The sequence below is a fragment of the Crocuta crocuta genome, unplaced genomic scaffold (assembly GCF_008692635.1).
Source record: "Crocuta crocuta isolate KB4526 unplaced genomic scaffold, BGI_CrCroc_1.0 scaffold139, whole genome shotgun sequence".
Taxonomy (NCBI): domain Eukaryota; kingdom Metazoa; phylum Chordata; class Mammalia; order Carnivora; family Hyaenidae; genus Crocuta; species Crocuta crocuta.
In genome coordinates, this window is record NW_027533258.1 from 6,353,357 (window position 1) to 6,374,496 (window position 21,140).

Genomic DNA, 21,140 nt, shown 5'->3' on the forward strand with positions numbered 1-21,140 from the left:
ACAACCTGCCAGACATAAACACACACACACACACACACACACACACACACACACACACACTTATAATCTAGGGGTTTGTCCTTAGGATACTCAGTGTAGAAGCATCAGTGGAAAACCAGAAACAAGTTAAATACCAAATGTTGGATAGATTACGGCACAGATGCAGAATACTACATAGTTAAATGTATGAATGTGTGTATGAAATTGTGTGTTTGTGCACACGGGTTTTCTAAATACCTACGCAAGTATTTATACCAATACCACCTAAGAGAAACTAGAAGTCTGGGAAGTAAACTATATATAAATTTTATCATTTATCCTTAGGTTTTTGTTTTTAATTTTTGCACTCTTTATTTCAATTCTGTGTCCTGTGGTCCAAAAAGTGGACAGCACTACCACCTCACTGAGGGATTAAAACCTTGGCCCGATGATATTTTCCCCTTGAACTCTACCTTCTGTAATGAAGGTGGCCAGTATTTTCATGTTGTTTATATTTACCAGATTGGTCTGGGACCATGTCTTCATCATCACTTCTCCTCCAACCTCGAATAAATTCATTTTTTCACACACCAAAGTTCATTAACACTGACAACATAGTTCACCTATTTCTTTTTTAATTTTAATTATTAATAATTAAATATTAAATATATTTATAACTTATTAATTTATAATTAATTATAATTTATAATTAATTATAATTCATAATAAACTAAATTTATTTTAATTTATTAATGTAAATATTAAATANGAACATCTTTTCAGGTGTCCGTCAGCCATCTGGATGTCTTCTTTGGAAAAATGTCTATGCAGGCCCTGTGCCCATCTTTTAATGGCATTATTTACAGTTTTTTTGGTGTTGAGTTGTACGAGTTCTTCATATCTCTTGGATACTAACCCCTCATCGGAGATTTTACCTCCCGTAATTTCACGTACGTTTAGAACTCTGTGGACTCCCTGGAGATGGTCCAATGTTGCTACATTTAAACAGAGACCATAAAACATTCACCCAGTATTTTAGTAGTTGCGGGTGAAGTGGTCTCACCCATCACACCCCCGCTGTCCTCCACCCGTCAGGTACTACCCTGATTTTGTGTCTTTCTACGCTGGTGTGTACATTAATGGGTGCCTGGGTTCTCAACGAAAGCTTGCCAAGTTTTATCTCTGAATGCAGAAAACAACAAAATCTTACAACACCCCCAGACGTGGCTTTTGTCTTTTCTTTTCCCCTCTCCCAGTTAATTTGGTCTGCTATTTTAATTTAAGGACTCAAGGTTTTCAAGTAAAGATCATTTCCATTTTAATTCTCTCTCTACTATCAGTTAAGTGCACTCTTCTGGGGTTTTTCTCCAGGACTCCTATCATGTGTCTCCTGTTCATCTTTTTTATCCCTTTCGTCTACAAGATTAACTCAAGGGTGTCGCCGGCTCGTTTGCCAGATTCGGTCAACCCTGCAACACCCAACATACGGTTTGATCACAGTTTCTTCCCCTTCAGTTTAGAAACCATGTTTGTTCATTGAAAACCATTTCCTGAATTCAAATTCATGCGTTCTCACCAGTTTTCTTCCCTGACTTCTTCAGTGGCAAATTTTACAAAGGAACGTTTGCTCCAACTTTATGGATTGATACGTCGCTCATCTTCATTTGTGTTTCTTCGCGCCCCAAGGGCACCAGTGCTTGCGGAATATGATGCCACCTTCCCAAGGGATGTGTTTCCTGGGTTGTTGGAACAGCTTCTGCTGTGCTCCCAGCCTCTGACCAACACAGGTGTCCTCACAGGGGCTACTTTGGCAAAGCCTGAGCCAAGCAGAAGGCCGACGTGAACACTGCCACAGAGTCCCAGCCGTGCCTGGGATCTGGTAGTGAAGGCTCCCTCGGGACATTTTTAGGACCAAGATTAGCTTCCTAATTGCCTGTCCCCAAAGCTGCTCACTTTTGGGTGCTGCTGTGCCCAGCTGAGAGATTCCCGGACAGATCTGGTACCCTCCCCGCGGCGCGACCCCTCTGTGCATGGCAAACTCTGCATCAGTCACCCCGTTCCTGAATTCAGTCTCGCCTTTGCTATTTCACAAGAACTCCTCAAAGACAGTACAAGTAAAGACTGGGTTTCCCTTTTAAAAATCCCATTAATAATTTAAGGAGCGCCTGGGTGGCTCCACCAGTTAAGCGTCCGACTCTCGATTTCCACTCAGGTCATGATCTCAGGGTTCATGGGATCGAGCCCTGCACTGGGCTCTGTGCTGACAGCGCAGAACCTGCTTGGGATTCTGTGTCCCCCTGTCTTTGCCTCTTCCCCGCTTTTGCACAGTTTTTCTCTCTCTCTCTCTCAAAATAAATAAACTTACCAAAAAATCCATTAATGATTTAAAATAGGAAGTTTTAATAGGAAGACCAGGGAGGAATTTAAACTGTGAGCTGGAATCATCATATTTTGGCTCCTAAGCATTCACCTTCTTTTTATTCCTTAAGCGAGCTTTTGACTGAAGGGTACATTCAGAAAAAAAACCACACACTCTAAGCACGGACCGAAACTAAGAGTATCAATATTGTGACTCTATTGGGGCGCCTGGCCTGGGTGGCTTAGTCGGTTAAGCGTCCGACTTTCGCTTAGGTCNGGCAAGAGAGAGAATCCCAAGCAGACACCACTCCATCAGCACAGAGTCTGATGTGAGGCTTGAACCCACAAACCGTGAGATCATAACCTGAGCCGAAACCAAGAGTCAGGCCTGTAACTGACTGAGCCACCCAGACATTCCTCACCTATTTCTAAACTCGGTGCTGTTTTCTATCTTCCATCCCTCCTGGATGGGATGGGGCGCTGTGCTACACCAAATATAGCTACACTGAGTTCCAGTAGGAAGAGATTCTCCCGGCAGACACCCCCCAGGGGCCGTCCCTTTAGGGATGGCCTTGGCTGAAGACAGCCACCTTCGCCTCCCTGGGGCAGCCTGAGCTGATGACTGCTCCACAAAGGGGCAGAGGAATCGAGACCCTCGTACACGCCCAGCCAACCCTGGAGGGTCATCTCGGCGTCACGTCCTGCTCCAGGGTTGCGGAGGTTGAGATCACACCGCGGTCCAGCTGCCCTCTGCTCTGCTAGCTGTTGATGGCAAGGTCACTACCACCTCATCCGCTTCCTGCACACTGATCTCTGCCTCAAGAGCCTGCCTTCCGGGGCCCCTGGGTGGCTCAGTCAGTTAAGCATCTGACCTGGGCTCAGGTCACGATCTCACAGTTCACAGGCTCGAACCCTGTAGTGCAGAGAACTGCTTGGGATTCTCTCTCTCTCCCTCTCTCTCTACTTCTCCCCCAGTCACACTTCCTCTCTCTCTCAAAATAAATAATCTTGAAAGAAAAAAAAGCCTGTCTTCCAGGGAACCAACCTGCAACACCCTTCGGCTGGGTTCGCTCTCCTTCTGGGCCAAGTATATCCTTACAAACAGCCTATGAATCGTAAACTATTACTCTTTCCATTCCTGGAAAAATCTGTACTTCCTCCTTATTTTGAATGATAACTGAGCGCCCAGGTATAAAACTTTAGGACTAGGTTAGCACCTACTTTTCCTCTGAACTCTGGAGCTATAGCTTGTTTTCTGGCAATCACTGTGGCTGGCTGTGACACACTGGCTGTCAGTCTAACTGACTATGCCTTCCCGGACATTGCACATTCCTGCTAACTTCTACATTATTGTTCTTTGCTTCTACTTGAGAGCATTTACATATGCATTTACCTTTGTGGGTCCTACACGGCACAGAGACTAATTTCAAGCTGAGAACATGCCCTACATCAATTCTCAAATGATTTCTGCCATGATCTTCAATACTGCTCCTCCATCTTCCAGAATTACGTTCTGTCGTGTCCGCTACATACATCTTACAAGTTCCCATTCTGTTCTCCCTGGCGCGTGACCGCTCTTTCACACAGTTGAATCTGTGTCATGTCGGGAGACCCCTCAGACCTACCTATCTGCCAACTTCCCCGATTCTATCCCCACTTGCTTCCGGCCTAGAGTGCATCAAGTCTGCTGTCCTTTGCATCGATGGCTAAGTTTTTTCACTTCTAAATCTCTACATTAGTGTTTATATCCAACTGTTTATTTCATTTCTGTTTTACTTCCTCCTCAGTTTTAATCGAACTTACACCCTCATTTCGTCGGACAACCTAAATGTACCTATTTTATTTTGAACTGTAATGAAGACTAGTCCATAAGCTCCGCTTGATTTAAAGTAAATTTGTGTTCTGTTTTATTAGTTGCTTTTTTTAGCACCAGACTCCATGCATTTTGCAATTCTGGCTTGCAGAGCGTGCACACTTATGCACACATTTGCTCAACAAATCTCGGCGTGTCTACTAAGTACTACAAACCGAAAGAAGCTAGAGTTAGACAGAGCAATTTCACCGCCGCTGCTGCTTTGAGGGTCCACCGACACAGAAGAAGGGCCCCTAATGGCTCTTTGAAGTTCCAGCCCCCTGCTGAAGTTAGGATTATTACAGATCCAGTCCTCTGCTTACACCAATGGTATCTATGCCCTTGCCATTCTGTATCCCTGGAGCACGCTGTGACCCCGGCAGTGACTCACTCCCCAGATCCCGATTTCTAGGCAAAGCCCCATTCCTGTGGATCCCTGTCCAAAAAAGAGCGCTTGTCAACCTCTGATTGCGCAGGAAGTAACGTCCCAGCCACCACTGCCTGCTTCCAGACCTGGGCAGAGCAAGGCCAAGGCTTCAGGCCTCCAGAGCATTTAATACCTACTTCTATCACATCTGTCACCCACACAGATATTTTACTTTGTAAAGCTGGAACAATCTTGGGTTTTAGATTTTTCCATGCCAGTTACAGGAGCAAAAAACTGTGCCAACGTATAAACTCAGGATGCCGCTTGAGTAGAAATGTTTAACCAAATTATTATTGACACTGACGATCTTGTGTTTCAGAATTACCACTGCCGTTAGGTTGGTTCCCACTTATCACATGAACCCCAACTAGTTAAAAGCTGCGCATCCAATAAGGTTTGGGCATTTGTCAAATTAATTCCAATGAAATAAAAGTCTAAAATTTATCTCCTTAGCCACACTTCAAGTGCTATGGCCACCACACTGGACAGGGCAGGTTATAAAACATTCCCATCATTTCAAAAGTTCTGCTGACAGCTTTGGACCCGCTTTTCAGTTTACTGATCTCTCTTCAATCACACCTAACCCGTTTAATCCAGCCACTGAATTTTTTAATTTATGCTTTTGATTTCTGGACCTTCCCTTTGGTTCTTCATAGATTTGTGTCCCTTGCTTTTCTTTCCAAGCTTCTTCGTTTCCTCTGAATTTATGAAAAGACTTTTTCTGTTGCTAATTATTCTAGTATCTAAAGACGTCAGATCTATGCCTGCTGTTGGTTGCTTCCACTAATTCTCATTCCTTGTGTTTGTGAGCGAGTGTTGGAATTTCTTCTGAACAACTCATATTGAATTTGACTTTTTCCTTGGGAATTCACGGGTCCTGGCTTGAAGGATCTGGTCTTGCTTCTGCTGATAGCAGAAAGACTCTGCTGAGTCTTTCCATAATTTATTTCCCATAATTTATTTTTTTGTCACTTTTTCTTCACCTGAAGTAGAGTTGACACACGCTGTTACGTTAACAAGTCTGTTCGTCAGGCTGGGCTCCCACCTGTCCACCACACGATGCCATCACGACATCACTGACCATGGTCCCCATGCTGTGCCTTTCATCCTCGTGACTTATTCACCCCACACCTGGGAGCCAGGCCCTCTCTCTCCCCTCCACCCATCCCACCCATNATTTATTTATTATTTATTTATTTTTGAGAGAGAGACAGAGACAGAGAGAGTAGGGAAGGGGCAGAGAGAGGAGGAAACAAGAGAATCCCAAGCAGGCTCTGTGCTGCCAGCGCAGAGCCCAGCAGCGGGGCTGGAACCCGTAAATCCTGAGATCATGACCTGGGCCAGAATCAAGAGTCGGACGCTTAACTGAGGCACCCAGGCGCCCCTTTCTGATGGGAGATTATTATGAACAAGCGGTTCTGAACATTCTTCCACAGGTCCTTTCGCATGCCTCTGTCTCGGCTTTCGCTGAGCATATACTTGGGACTGAAATGCTGGAGCATAAAGTAGGCACCAGCTGTATTCCACCAGCTACATGAGATACTGCCACGGTCTCCCAAAGACACTGCACCACTTACAGTCGTGCAGCCACTTCACGGGACTCCCAGCGGCCTCAGATGCTCCGGGTACCATCAGTCTTTTAAACTGTGGTCACTTCTGGTGACAGTAATGGTATTTCATTGTCGTTTTGCTTTGCGTTCCCCTGATGTCACCCTTTCACATGCTGACGGGGCACCTGAGTATCTTCTTTTAAGCACCTTCTCAAGTATCTGGCCAATTTTGCTTGTCATTTTCATATTGTAAGTGGTTTATACTAGTAGGCACTCTCAACATATTCAGAATGAAAGTCCTGTATCAAATACCCGCAGGGCAAGGACACTACATGGCTGGGCGTGTCATTCAGTGCTGTCTCCTCATCCAAAGAAGGTCTCAGTTTTAATGGAACTGAACTTCATCAATCTCTTCTTTTAGGCTTAGCACCTTCTGTGTGCTGTTGGGGAGGATCTTAATCTACCCAAAGACTGTGAGACTATGTTCCCATATCTTCTGTATGCATTTAACGTGCACAACTGAAGAAATTCAGTTTGGCAGAAAAACAGCTCCAGCGGAGCACTGAGAAATGTGGCTAGGGCCGTAAACCATGTCCAGATAACGGGTTTTGAGGGGCGCCTGGGGGCTCAGTCAGTTAAGCGTCCGACTCCTGATCTTGGCTCAAGTCATGATCTCAAAGTTCATGAGTTCGAGCCCTGTGTCACGCCCTGTGCTGACAGCTCGAAGCCTGCTTGGAATTCTCTCTCAGCCCCTCTCTCCACCCCTCCCTGATTCATGCTCTACCTCTTTATCTCTCTCTCTCTCTCTCTCTCTCAAGATCAATAAACAAAAAAAAATTTTTGTAAATAATATGTGTTCACTAACGTGAAAGCCATGTTAATTTAGACTTTATTTTAAGGGCCAGGGCAAGCCTCTAGACCAGTACTCCTTAATCTTTTACTCATTACTGCCCCACCTTCCTGTGAAATTTCAATACCACCTATCGGTTGATGCTCTGTAGCAGCCCTCTGGAGGGTTGCAGACCATTGTGCATCCAAGAGGTCTTACTCTCCAGAATAAATGTTTGCCCCCTTCGGGGTGATAGCACGCTGTTAAAAATACATGCTCTAGGCAGTTTTAAACAAAAAGTAACAGGGGCGCCTGGGTGGCTCAGTTGGTTAAGCATCCACCTTGGGCTCAGGCCATGATCACATGGTTTGTGGGTTCGAGCCCCACATCGGGCTCTGTGCTGACAGCTCGGAGCCTGGAGCCTGTTTCACATTCTGTGTCTCCCTCTCTCTCTGACCCTCCCCTGCTCACACTATCTCTCTCTCTCTCTCTCTCTCTCTCTCAGGAATAAATAAAACAGTTAAAAATTTTTAAAAATAAAAAACAAAAAACAAAAACGTTACATGATCAGACGTGCACGGTTAACAATACAACTCTGACAAAAAACGAATGGTTTGGCACAAGACGACACTGGATCACAAGAAACCAATCAGAAACCTGAACGATCCAGGGTGGAGAGGGCGGAAAACGCCCATGAACAGTGGAAGGGAGAACGGACACGTGCGGAGAGCTGAAAGGAGCGTGTCATAAAACCAGATGCCCCTCAACCACAGGCCCGATGATCCGGAAGCAGAGGGAACCATGGGCCTACTCAGGGAAACAACGGGACGCTGATGTCTATAACCATTACCTACAGGGGGGACTGGCAACAAGAGAGACGGAAATAAAACTATACACATACAAGTACTACACGCTGATGCAACAAAGCCAGTCAGTTGATCAAGGGATTGGGGCACCTGGGTGGCTCAGTCAGTTGAGCGTCTGACTCTTGATCGCAGCTCAGGTAATGACCCCAGGGTTGTGGGATCAAGCCCCACTTTGGGCTCCGCGCTGACAGCACAGGGGCTGCTTGGGATTCTCTTTCTCTTTCTCTCCTCTCTCCGGCTTGCACANTTGAGCCAATGGCCTTTGTCCACCTAGAAAACCCTGAGGTATTCCTCTCCCCCTGGAAACCATCGCAGAGGGAGAATTTCATTGCAAAATACGAAAGGAACTTGACAGAGAGAGTCTAACAGCGATTTTTCTAATTATTCAAAAAGAGGGCAATGCTAGACCATGAAATGTAAGTCATTCAGGGTCTAGAAAGAGGAGGGAGAAACAGCGTTCTTGGCAGGAAAAAAATATGGAGAAAAAGAAAAGCATTTTCAAGAACACTTTAAAAAAATTTTTTTTAATGTTTATTTATTTTTGAGAGACAGAGACAGAGAGCAAGACAGAGCGTGAACAGGGAAGGGGCAGAGAGAGAGAGGGAGACACAGAATCTGAAGCAGGCTCCAGGCTCCGAGCTGTCAGCACAGAGCCCGACGCGGGGCTCAGACTCACAGACCATGAGATCATGACCTGAGCCGAAGTCGGAGGCTTAACCGACTGAGCTCTCTGGGCGTCCCTCAAGAAAGCTTTCTGCCCAGAAACACATCTTATTTTCAAATCATGTGGCTAAACAGAATAATTATCCAAAATCTTCAAATGATAACAAAACAGATTTCATTTGAAACACAGACTGAAACCGTACAAAGCATGACTGTTCCTGCCTTATCTGCACATTCTTATTTTTTGTTATGGACACACACGGGTGTGCAATGCACACGCCTCTTAAAAGGTAGACAAACAAGAGCAGGTGTCGGGCTCACGCCTTCCCGGAACAGGGTCTGAGACCCAGTAGTCGGCTGACCCACCGAGCTGTGGGCGGCCTCTCCTACACGCACCACACTGTGTCACGGGCTCGGTCGGGGCAGAGGGTCAGCCCGGAAACTCCAGCCTGTCCTGGTAGGCTCTTGACTTCGTAAAAGCTGCCCGGTGATTCTGGCACAGCTTCACTGTTAGAGCCACACCCAAATAAGATGATCAGTCTCACCAGGCTGTATTTCTTGTACCAGAAATCCGGAGGCAGCGCCTCTCCACCACCCACCTCTGGTTTCCATCAGCAACCACCTCATAGAACACGAGAGCGATGCTCTCCGGCCCTCCGGGACCTCTGTGTGGCACATGACCCGGAGTCCCAGCTCAGAGGCAGAGCGAGAGCAAAAGGGCTCCCTCCCGGGCGTGGAGGCTCGGTGCTGCGGGGGAGCCAGGAAGTGGCCGTTCTCACCACGTGTGGGTGGCGGGTTCGGACGTCACGTACTCACCACAAGTTGACAAAGTTGATGAAACTGGGGGAGAACTCCCTTTCCTCCGAGTTGCTCAGCTGGGGAGGGTCTCCTTTCACGACTTGTGTTAGTTGATCGAATACACTATTCCACTTTGGATACGGAAATCGGCCTGTGGCTAACTCGTACTGAAGAGAACACAGAGGAAAAGCATGATATACGGGCCATTATTTACGACTCCGCACTGCAACGGCCACGCTGCAAATCTGAATTCCAAGCAAAATCCTCGCAAAGCCTTGAATCAAACCCACATCAGGGGGAGGTGAAACTTTCCCAATTAGTAAAGCTCAGTGGAAAGGGTGTTTAGAAATCAAGGTAATATAGAGAATTCTGCATCAACTGAATTCAAGGACTGGGACTAAAAGGAAACACCAAACTTAAGCCCGGACCAGGGCCCCGCCATGTAAGTGCCAGGGTAGCCATCAAGTCCGATTCCTTTGTATTGGGTCCCGGAACGTTGGTTTAAGAACTTTCTTGGTCCCAAGTCTGCACAATCAATAGTGACCTGAACGGAAGGCCATGTCCAGAACAGTGGTCAGATTCATTTTTAAGGGAAGAGAAAGTCCAATCAACAAGAGCCCCACCTGAGCTCAAAGGCAGCAACATGCGGTTGGGTTCTCCAGCCGTCCTGTGGTTACTGCAGCTTCAACCACAGCCATGTATTGCCACAACTGGAGAAATCAAGTCTGGGTCAAACCCCCAATAGCGAGGTGCTCAGGACAACATCTCTGAACCATGCCCAACCAGATCCGAAGGAGCTTCGGACGTATGGCCCCATCGTTCAAAGGTCAAACATATCTGTGGCCTGTATTTCCCCCCTCTCTCGTTGTTCCGAGGATAACAGAAAACCAAGAAATTGTGCTTCTTCCAAAAAAGAGGTCTAAATCTGCAGCATGGCCTAAATGAGGCCAGTTTTAGGTGCAATGATGGGCCACTGGCACATGAGGGTAAGACCCCACGCTCATCGGAGGGGAAGGCATCTGAGAGGCAGCGCCGGGGACAGCCGCTCAGGGCTTCTTCAGCTCAGAGCAATCCGATTGTGTCGATTTAATTAGATACTAAATTACTAGTTGATACAGAGAAAGGAAGCTACCAAGCAAACATAAGGGTCTTCTTCAACGGAAGGCTGGCATGGCACAGTCAGCTCCCGTCAGCTCCCCGCCGCCTCCAGTTACACACACATGCCTGTGGGAGAGTGAACAGGGACGCCACACACAGGCAGCAATTCAGTCCGTCAGCTGCGGTGTCTTATTGATACAAATACAGATGCTTGGGACGAAGTAATCTGACTAGTTATTCACAACACCAGGGATAACTTCACCAGAGTCATTCCTGAGAACAGGTTTTGATGAGAGAAAGGTAAAGTAAAATGTGGAGCATAAGGTGAAGGCCTTGGGAACTTAGACACTAATTTTAATGGCCACCCAGGATAACTACTAACAAGGGTATGTGATTCTGATCTACAGGAAGGTCTCAGGAACATACAATGCAGATCAACAAATAGAGATTAGTTATGAGCTACAAAAACTTATTTACTTGGAATCTGTGTTATCTCTGGGTTGTGGGACCTTATTATAAATGGGAGGACATGAACGGGAAAGTTTAGGGCTGCCTCCCAAACAGGACACGGCCCCACCTAGTGATGGGAAATTCACACCCCGCTGTAGAAGACGCTGTCCAAGGTCAGAAAAATGGCACCAACTCGTGATAAAGCAGCAAGCACAAGAAAATAAATCTAAATTTCAAAACAACATTTGCTAACAAGGAAGTAATAAGCAAATACAGACAACTTTTAACTTAGGAGGAGAATTTCAGTACAGGTACAGGTGAGAAAGAAGAGGTTGCTTCACTGTGCTTAGCTGCGAGTTACGTAGCTTTCTTACTATCCTTTCTCAGTGTTGTCTGAAGGCAGGACTTTCATCGGCTTTATTGCCATGGTAGTTCCATTTCCGCAAGAACTTAACTACTTTCACCTCATTCACGGGGGACTTTTCTATTCAGCGAGTAGGAGATTCCAAGTAGAAACTACATTTGCCCACGTAAACACGGATACCTGACACACATGCTTACAGAGCATTACTGGACATACTACTCTCACTCGAGGTGGCAGGAGGTAGGTGCCTTCACCACTGGACTGACCATGGGTGAGCCGCCCTCCCCTGTTCTGTTCCCAGTGCAGTTGCTGACACCTCGTATCTGCAGCCAAGGGACCCGGCATGACACCAAAGAGCCCAAGGCGCCTCCTAAAACCTTGAGGGAAACTGTCAACGCTGCTTTGATTTTTTTAAAGTAAAACACATACTTTTTTTTTCAACAACTAGAAGATACAGTCCTTGTGATTATGACCAGGGAGGGGAAAAAATGGGTAAATAAAGTCAAAGACTAGAAGAAAGGGGGGAGAAAAAAGAAAGCAGTTCTTATGAGGGGTGGAAGATTGATAACATTTTCTTTCAATGCCAACTTTTCTGTTGCTCTCCCATGACAAACGTACCAATGTGATCCCCAAACTCCAGACATCAGAGCGGACATCATATCCTTGTCGAGATGCGCTCGGGTCTATTCTCTCAGGCTGGAACACAAAGAGAGGTCCGAATCATTAATTATGCATACCCTCAGGGTCCAGGATGGAGGCCACCGCTGGGTAGGTAGCTGAAACGGCAGCATCCTTCTAGAAGAATCCACATCTGGGGGCAGACTGGGAGCAACAGGAAGCCATCATTAGAGTGAAAATAAACAAGGGTAACCCACAAACCCCCCCTTAATGGCCACCTCCAAAAAGGGGGAACAAAGCACCTCTTCTCATTTTACCCCCTAAGGACTCCAAAGCATTTGCAGACCAGAAGCTGAGAACAAACAAAGAGAAAAAGAAGAAAACTAGAAAAGTGAAAAGAAATAAAGAATTACAGCGTCACCTTGGTAAGCAAGTAGTGGGAAACAGAAAAAAAAAAAAAAAGAAAAGAAATGACTAGGTCTCCTCTGTTTCCGCGAAAAAAGCCACACCATAATATATCTGAGATACAAGAGCAAATATAAGCTCAATGAATTCAGTATAACTACTCCACCCACTCTTCATCATAAAGCTAAGTGCATCACTACGCACAGCTTTAAAGATCTCAATTAGTCATTTTTATCCAAATGAAGGCATTGCCAAAATATATTATCCTATCACGCAAACAGCAAAGATCATCTTTGGTTATTTCCACGAAGGGAGCATTCTTTATGTTTCCCTGAAATGGGGGACCATTGCTTCCATAATGTGTCAGGGATGAGGAAGAAGAGAACCAGTAGCCAGAACTGATGGCTCCCAGGTGAGCCTGACAGTAACTACTACTGGAAGAAATGTCCAGAAGTGTGATAGGTGACTGTTACATCGGCAGCTAGTTTGCCAATCTATTTTATACATTTTGGCTTTGAACAAGAGTACTATGTNATCATAAAGCTAAGTGCATCACTATGCACAGCTTTAAAGATCTCAATTAGTCATTTTTATCCAAATGAAGGCATTGCCAAAATATATTATCCTATCACGCAAACAGCAAAGATCATCTTTGGTTATTTCCACGAAGGGAGCATTCTTTATGTTTCCCTGAAATAGGGGACCATTGCTTCCATAATGTGTCAGGGATGAGGAAGAAGAGAACCAGTAGCCAGAACTGATGGCTCCCAGGTGAGCCTGACAGTAACTACTACTGGAAGAAATGTCCAGAAGTGTGATAGGTGACTGTTATATCGGCAGCTAGTTTGCCAATCTATTTTATACATTTTGGCTTTGAACAAGAGTACTATGTCTGCAGAAATATTCACTGGAGACTACTTAGTTCTTAGGTGTGAATATATGTACTGACCGGAGAAGATATACATTCAATAAAAATTCAGATAGTCAACTAAGAGAGGAACATGCTCTGTCCGACAAGAACCAGGATACCCGTTTTTCTCAAGCTCACATAGAACATTCACTGACATAAACTATGTTCTGGGCCATAAAACACACCTTATTTTTTAAAAAAAGAAATCATGCAAAGCGCGTGCTCAGATCACAAAGTCACTAAATTAGAAATCAGTAACAGAAAGATCCCTGCACAATCCCCAAATATTTGGAGATGAAACAACATACTTCTTAAAAGCCCCCGGGTTCCAGGGAAAGACTCGAGATAAAGTAAAACAACACTGTGAACTAAATTAAAATGAAATAGAACTTATGAAGCTTTGGGAAATGCAGCAAAAGCAGTATTGGGGGGGAGATTCTTAGCACTAAATGCAAATACTAAAAGAGAAGAGAGCAATCAAAACCCAACTTTACAGCTTTAAGGAGTTCGAAATAGAACAAAGTAAGGCCAAACTACACAGAAACAATAATCAAAAGGAGAGTGAAAAGTAAGTGAAATAGACGACGACGACAACAACAACAGAGAAAAGACGACAAAATGCACATCGATTCTTTGGAAAGATCAATGAAACGGATCAACTTCTGGCTACACTGACTGAGAGAGAAGGAGAGATAACCAAATTACTAAAATCAGGATGAAAGGAGGAACATTATTGCCCTTCCAGAAACAGACAAAATGAACACGGTTTTTGAAAATGAAACCTATCATAAATAATAATAGAAATCTGAATAGCTGTGAAGCTATTTTTTCAATGAATTTGCTATTAAAAGCTTTCCCATGAAGCAAGTCGAAACCCAATGGGTTCTGGTGAACTCTTTCAACCATGCAAGGGAGAGAGAAGACCGGTCTTACATAAATTTCTTTCAAAGAAAACATTTTATGAGGCCAATTTAATCACTTATGTAAACATAATAAAAACATTACGACATAATCCATAACTCTCATAAACACAAACTCAAAAACTTAACAAAAATATGGGCAACACTGATCTAGCAACACATGAACAGGTAATAATCGTGGCCGAGTGGTATTTATCTCAGGAATAAAATACTGGCTTAAAACCTGAAAAGGAATGTGATGCCCCACATTTACAGAGAAACGGAGAAATATATCATCAACTCAGTAAATGTAGGATTGATTCCGACAAAATTCACAATTCAACTCTCAGCACACTAAGAGAAAAGAAGGAAACTTCATGTCATAAAAGACATCTCAAAACCACTGAGAGCGAACATCATACTTTTTACCCATGAAGTCCAGAACACTCTCTTCCTAATTAACACTGGAATGACATTGGACTTCTGTTCAGCATTATATCGGAGGTCCTAGCTAGTCCAGAAAGGCCAGGAGGGAAAACAAAACAAAACAAAATACACCACACCACTGCCTTAACTCAGAGACACTTGAACTTCTGTAACTGCTTACACAGACCATCCCTACTGTAACTGCTTACACAGACCATCCCTACTAGAGTTAACCGTGACCTGAGCAGGGATACGGGGCGGATGCAAATCTGTATTTATCTATGACAACAGAAACATGCTGGAAAATAGATTTTAAAATCCCATTCACAAGAGTAGCATCAAGGACCACGAATCCCCTAGGAATAAGCATAAAAGGTGCTCAAGAAAGAGTTCCTACACTGAAAAGCACAAAATATGGCTGACAGCAAAACGCCCTCAATAAATGGAGACAGCGCAGGTCCTGAAGCACTTGCTAACGCCAAGATATCCACAGGTGGGTGGACAATAGATCGTGGTCCATCAACACGATGGAAACTTCTCAGCAGTAACAAGAACAAGCCACAGTACCCCATAGGACGACTATCTCTTCAGCACATCATGCTAGAGACTAGAGGAAGGTGGCAGCCGCAGGCAAGAACGTGGTGTGAAATTACATTTGTATGAATCTCCGGGAGGAGGAAATCCAATTGCATGGACAGCAAACAAGACCCGGGACCTTTGCTCAGTGACAGACATCTTCCTTTCTCAACTGATGAGATGATCCACTACATTTGTCAAAATTCAAAGTGTGCACTTAAAAAAGGGTGCCTACCATGCATGGTCTTGGGGGTCAGGTCATTCTGAAACTGCTCTGTGTGTCTGTCATGAAGACCTGGAATCTCCAGCACGTGTGTGTCATGAAAATATCCCCAACTCCTGTAAACATGTCAAAAAAGCATTCCATTTCCTTTCACTCACACTGGAGCCAACCCAAGAATTGTTTGTCCTTTTCATTTTGCTTAATGCTTACTATTCATGAGGGCCACTTCAGTTACACCATTACATATATATTTTTGTCCATTAGGGATGCAAATGATTTCTGTCCCATAATCCTGAAAGTTACTTCTTTATTGAAGTAACTCATTCTTTCCTCAGTGACCATAAATACTGAATGACACAAATGCTCTTAAGCTAGTTTCACCATCCTACCTGCCCAGTGATCTTATGAACGAGTCAAATACATTTTTGGCATACTCTTTCTTTACTTCCAACTGTACTATTTTTAACATCTTGAAAATTATTCATTGAGAGAAGGAGAAATTTAAGATTCAGGAAGTTAATTAAAGACCCAGCATCCTAAATCTAAATCCAAAGCATAGGTTTGAAAAACAAAAAGCTTTCTAAAAATATAAAGGAAAACATCAATTTAGAGGATATGTGACATTAACAAAACTGGCCAAAAAAAATTGATAAAACAATTTTATATCCAAAAACATATATAGCAATAAAAATACTAAATACACAAGTTACCCTGTATTGAAACACACAAAATAAAAACCAAGAAATAAGGAGAAACTGACAATTACAATGTTAACACATTCTGAATTGATCCTTCTCTGTCTGGATTAAAGAGGCAAAAGAGAAGTGTTGAATATGTAATTCATAATACAGAACAGGTCCTTTCCAATATTTCACTTTTAACTGATCATTTATCATGCTAAAAAGAATCTTCATATGTCTTAAAAGGCAGAAATATATGGGCCAAAAAGCTTTGAAAGGAAATAATAAGTCAAGTGATTAAAAAGAAATCAATGAAACACTTTGTACTGGTTAGCTATGATGTGTAACAAAGTATCCTAAAACTTAATAGCTTAAAATAACAAACATCTCAGTTTATATGAGTCAGGATTCAGGGAACAGCTTTGATGGGTGGTTCTGACTCGGGGTATCTCATGACTGAAGTCAAGATGTCAGCTAAGACTGAAGTCTCTCTTGGGTTCTGAAGGGTTTGTCACCAAGCTCATTCACCAGGCTCCTGGCAGGAAGCCTTAGCTCCTCACCACACAAGTCTCTTCTTACAGCTGCATGAGTGCCTTCACAACATGGCAGCTGGTTTCCCCCAAAGTAAGCAATCCAGAAGCTACAGGGCCTTTCTATGACCTACTCTCAGAAAGGACACCCTGTCCTTTCCGCCATAGGTTCTTCTTTCAAAGTGACTTGCTAAGTTCGGTCCACATATCAGGCAGTACTTAGTCTCCTCTTAAAGGGAGGTGTATTAAAGAAATTGTGGACAACTTTTTAAACTACCATACACCTGGCTATTAAAAACATTCCAGCAAAGGGGCACCCGGGTGGCTTAGTCGGTTAAGCATCCGACTTTCGCTTAGGTCATGATCTTGCAGTTCGCGGGTTCGAGCCCTGTGTCGGGCTCTGTGCTGACTGCCAGCTCAGAGCCTGGAGCCTGTTCCAGTCTGTGACTCCCTCTCTCTCTGACCCTCCCCTGCTCATGCTGTCTCTCTCTTTCTCTCCTAGAAATAAATTTTTAAAAATATTAAAAAAAAAAAAACACCATCCCAGCAAATAGCTGTTACATCTAACATTTAAAAAACTAAGGGAGCACCTGGATGGCTTAGTCAGTTTAGTGTCTGACTCTTGATGTCGGCTCAAGTCATGATCTCACAGTCTTGAGATTGGGCCCTGTGTCAGGCTCCGTGCTCGGCATAGCACCTGCTTAAGATTCTGTCTCTCCCTCTGCCCCTCTTCCCAGCTAGCACCCTCTAAATAAATAAACAAAAACAACTAAGAAAACAAAAATACATCCGTGTATACGTGTACATATTCACACGCACCCACACACATGCAGATGCTGAGGAAACAGTACACTTCACAGGTTCTGAAGACTCCTCTATCTTTCCCCAAAGACTCCTACCTAAGATGGATTTCAATCTCAAAGAACAGAAAATCATGCCACCACAAATGTTCCGAAGTCTGGGGAAACTTTTTTGAGCACAAGGAGATCAAAGATAAGTTTCATTCACAAGATGATCAGTACCTTTTTACTGTATGAATAAAATGAAGATGGAAAATTTCCCAATCTGATTTTTAATGCTGGCAGAGCCCACATAAAACCTTCATAATATAACCTATGATCCAATCTCGCTTAAACACTTTTATACAGAAATTATACTAACATACCACACATAAAAATACATTAAGCGTATAAACTATGAGCCATGTATATTTCTGGAAGGCTGGAATGGTTCAACTGCAGAAAACATGTTACTATGATTTGTCATATCAGTGGCTACAGAGGGAGAAACATTTCCTCATGGACTGACTGATACCAAAAAGGCATTTAATAAAATTTTAATAGCTGTTCCTGATTCACACTCATCTTCTCTCTCTCACACACACACATAAATACATACACACACACAGAAATGCACACAGACTTAAAGCAGAAAAAAGCATTTGCTTTCAAGCCAGGAAAAACACAGAGTCATACTATCAATACTGTCATTCAATATTGATCTAGAAGTAAATATGAGAAAAGTAAATACATACACACGTACAAGAAAGATCAATAAATATGAGGAGGGCCAAGGCAAAACTTATGTGCAGAATGGTACCTTGAGTACCATCTGAAATCAATTCAAATTAAAAAATGAGGCAGATCGTAATTTAGCTGGTTATAAAATTAACATATCCATCTAAATAGTGTCCCTATATATCAGCAATTGTTAGGAAAACATATTACATGACATTTAAAATAGCAACAAGAAGCTGCCTTAGCACCCAAGAATATAGCAGGGAGCTAACTAAATAAAGACTGGGGTCTCGGGGTGCCTGGTGGGCTCAGTCAGTAGACCACACAAGTCTTGATCTCAGGGTTGTGAGTTCGAGCCCTATGTTGGGTACAGAGGTTGCTTAAAAATAAATTTAACAAAAAAAGGGAAGGATGGTGGTCTCAAAGGGCTCACAATCTAGACAGAGACACATATACAAAAACAAAGAATCCGGTGGTGATGAGGGTTATGAAGCAAAGTAGGGTCAAGGAGATGAGAGGAATAGGTCAGATGTGGTGGTCCAGGAAGGACTAGCTGCTAAGCACGCGACATCTGCTCCAAGACCTAAGTAAGCGAAAGTGAAAGTAAAGTAAGTGTAAATGAAAGAATGCCACGTTAAAATTATTCGCAGGGGAGAGAGTTCAAGGGAGACAGGAAAAGACCTCCAGGTAGGAACATTCTCCAGATGTAGGTGAACAGAGAGGTCAGTGTGGTGGCCAGAGTATGGCAAGCGAGGCAGAAGGTAACGTGAAAACGATTCTGAAAGACAGTGGAGGGCCAGATCAGGTAGAGCCTTCTAGGCCCATTATGAGGATTCGGGGATGAGTTTTATGCGGAGAGACAGCATAATCTGACAGTACTCGGAAAGGGTAACCAGCTGTTACGTTGGGTATAGACTATGTACTAGAGCAAGGTTAAGCAGGAAGACCATTCTAGAGACGAAAGCAATCAGGCAGGTCACAAATGCCAGTAGCTGGACCAAGGAACACTGGTGGTTTAAAAATTTTTTTAATGTTTTATTATTTTTTTGAGAGAGAGACAGAGTGGGAGTGGGAGAGGGGCAGAGAGACAGAGGGGGAGACACAGAATCCAAAGCAGGCTCCAGGCTCTGAGCTGTCAGCATAGCGTCCAACGCAGGGCTTGAACCCACGGACCTTGAGATCATGATCTGAGCCGAAGTCAGACACTTAACAGACTGAGGAACCCAGATGCCCCCACCTTGCTTTTTTTTTTTTTTTTTTAAAGAACACTGGTCATTTTAGAAAGAGAGTTCTATGCCTTTAAAAAGAGAGGGTTCTATGCCTTGAAGGTAAAGCAGACAGTATTTGCTTATGGACAGGATGTAGAGTAAGAAGAGGAAGGAAATGAAACTCTGAAATCTGTGCCCTGAGCAACTGGTAAGAAGGGTAAGTATTTACTGAGATACAGACAAACTGAAGATGGGGAGGCAGCTCCCAGATTTTGTAGGGAGCAGAGAGGTGATATGATGGGGTCAAGAGGCTGGGAATAGACTGAGTGTATGTGCAACTTCTGTGGGCTCTAAGAAGGGATAGAAAGTAGGAAACTGGGTAGGTGATTCTGGAGTTCCCAGGTGACGTGCGGGCAGGAAAGAGATGTGCGGGCACTCATCAGCCCGAGCATCTACGGAACAACAGAGATAGAAAGGATGAATCCCTAAAACTGGATGGACTCATTAAAAGAATTTCGGTAGTTAAAAGGAAAAAAAAGACTGAATACTCAGCCCTCGGGTACACCAAAATAAAAGAGATCAGGAAGATGAGAAGACCCCAGAGACCCAGGAGAGAGGGGCCAGCCAGGAAGGTAGCCAAGTGCGCGTAATGTCACGGAAACCAGCGACAAAAGTCTTCAAGAACATAGCATTTCAAACATCCAGGAAAATTAAGGAAGGTCATGACTCCACTGACCAGGGGCTTCAGCAACATCAAAGACGACGGCTGCTCTAATGACAGCAGTTAAAACGCAGTAGTGGGGGTAAAAGAACCCTTAAGACTGGGTACTGAAAGAATAAAAAGGAGAAAAAGCACAGACAGCGGGTATATACAAGTATTCCAAAGGGACAACAAAAAAAAATTTTCTTAAGTTTATTTATTTTTGAGATAGAGACAGAAAGGGACAGAGCATCCAAAGCAGACTCTGCGCTGATGGCAGAGAGCCCGAGGCGGGGCTTGAACTCATGAACTGTGAGATCATGACCTGAGCCAAAGTCAGACGCTTAACCAACTGAGCCACCCCGGGGTCTCCAGATGGACAACAAAATTTTAAAGACTTTATTAAGAAATGTGTGCAGCCTGTTAAGAAGGAAAAATTAACAAACATTAAGATAACTTGAGCAAATAGAGAGGAAGAGCATATTCTTTGCTGGGAGGACTAAAAAATATACACATGCAGTAACCAAAGGAATTTAAAAGTCTAATGAAATGCCAATAAAACCCCTGCTATTTTTAATAATGATACACTATTCAGGGCGCCTGGGTGGCTTAGTCGGTTAAGCGACCGACTTTCGCTTAGGTCATGATCTCGCGGTTCGTGGGTTCGAGCCCCGCGTCGGGCTCTGTGCTGACTGCCAGCTCAGAGCCTGGAGCCTGTTTCAGTCTGTGACTTCCTCTCTCTCTGACCCTCCCCTGCTCACGCTGTCTCTCTCTCTCTCTCTCTCCTAGAAATAAATAAAAATATTTTTAAAAAATGATACACTATTCATATGAAACATACAGAAAGAGGAGACAGCACAGTCCAGAAACAGTCCCCAATCCAAAGATTTAGTACAAGAGTACTGATTCTGAACCATGGACTTTGAATAATCAGATAATTAAAAATGCAATTTTTATTTAATGGGTGAAGGGGATTAACAATGCACCTGTCACAATGAGCGGTGAATAACGCATAGAACTGCTGAGTCACTATATTGTACGTCACCTTGCAAATTGAAACTAACACCACTGTATGTTAATTATTCTTGAATTGAGAAAAATAAATAAAAAGTTTTTTAAAAATTCCTAACCGGTTAACCATTTGTGGGGAAAAAAGTTACACTCGTTCTCTTGATATTTCACNAGTGAATAACGCATAGAACTGCTGAGTCACT

At 43.7% G+C, this 21,140-nt stretch overlaps 1 protein-coding gene across 1 annotated transcript in view; it reads right to left on the bottom strand.

Moving 5' to 3' along the window:
* Nucleotides 1-21,140, bottom strand: part of MAP2K4 (mitogen-activated protein kinase kinase 4) — a 123,531-nt gene that overhangs the window by 4,803 nt on the left and 97,588 nt on the right. Inside the window, exons 9-10 of the mRNA XM_077746718.1 lie at nucleotides 11,853-11,930; nucleotides 9,341-9,489 (exon numbers count right to left, since the gene is read on the bottom strand). Of these exons, the coding sequence (XP_077602844.1) occupies nucleotides 9,341-9,489; nucleotides 11,853-11,930 (227 nt within the window). The remainder of the gene's footprint in view (nucleotides 1-9,340; nucleotides 9,490-11,852; nucleotides 11,931-21,140) is intronic.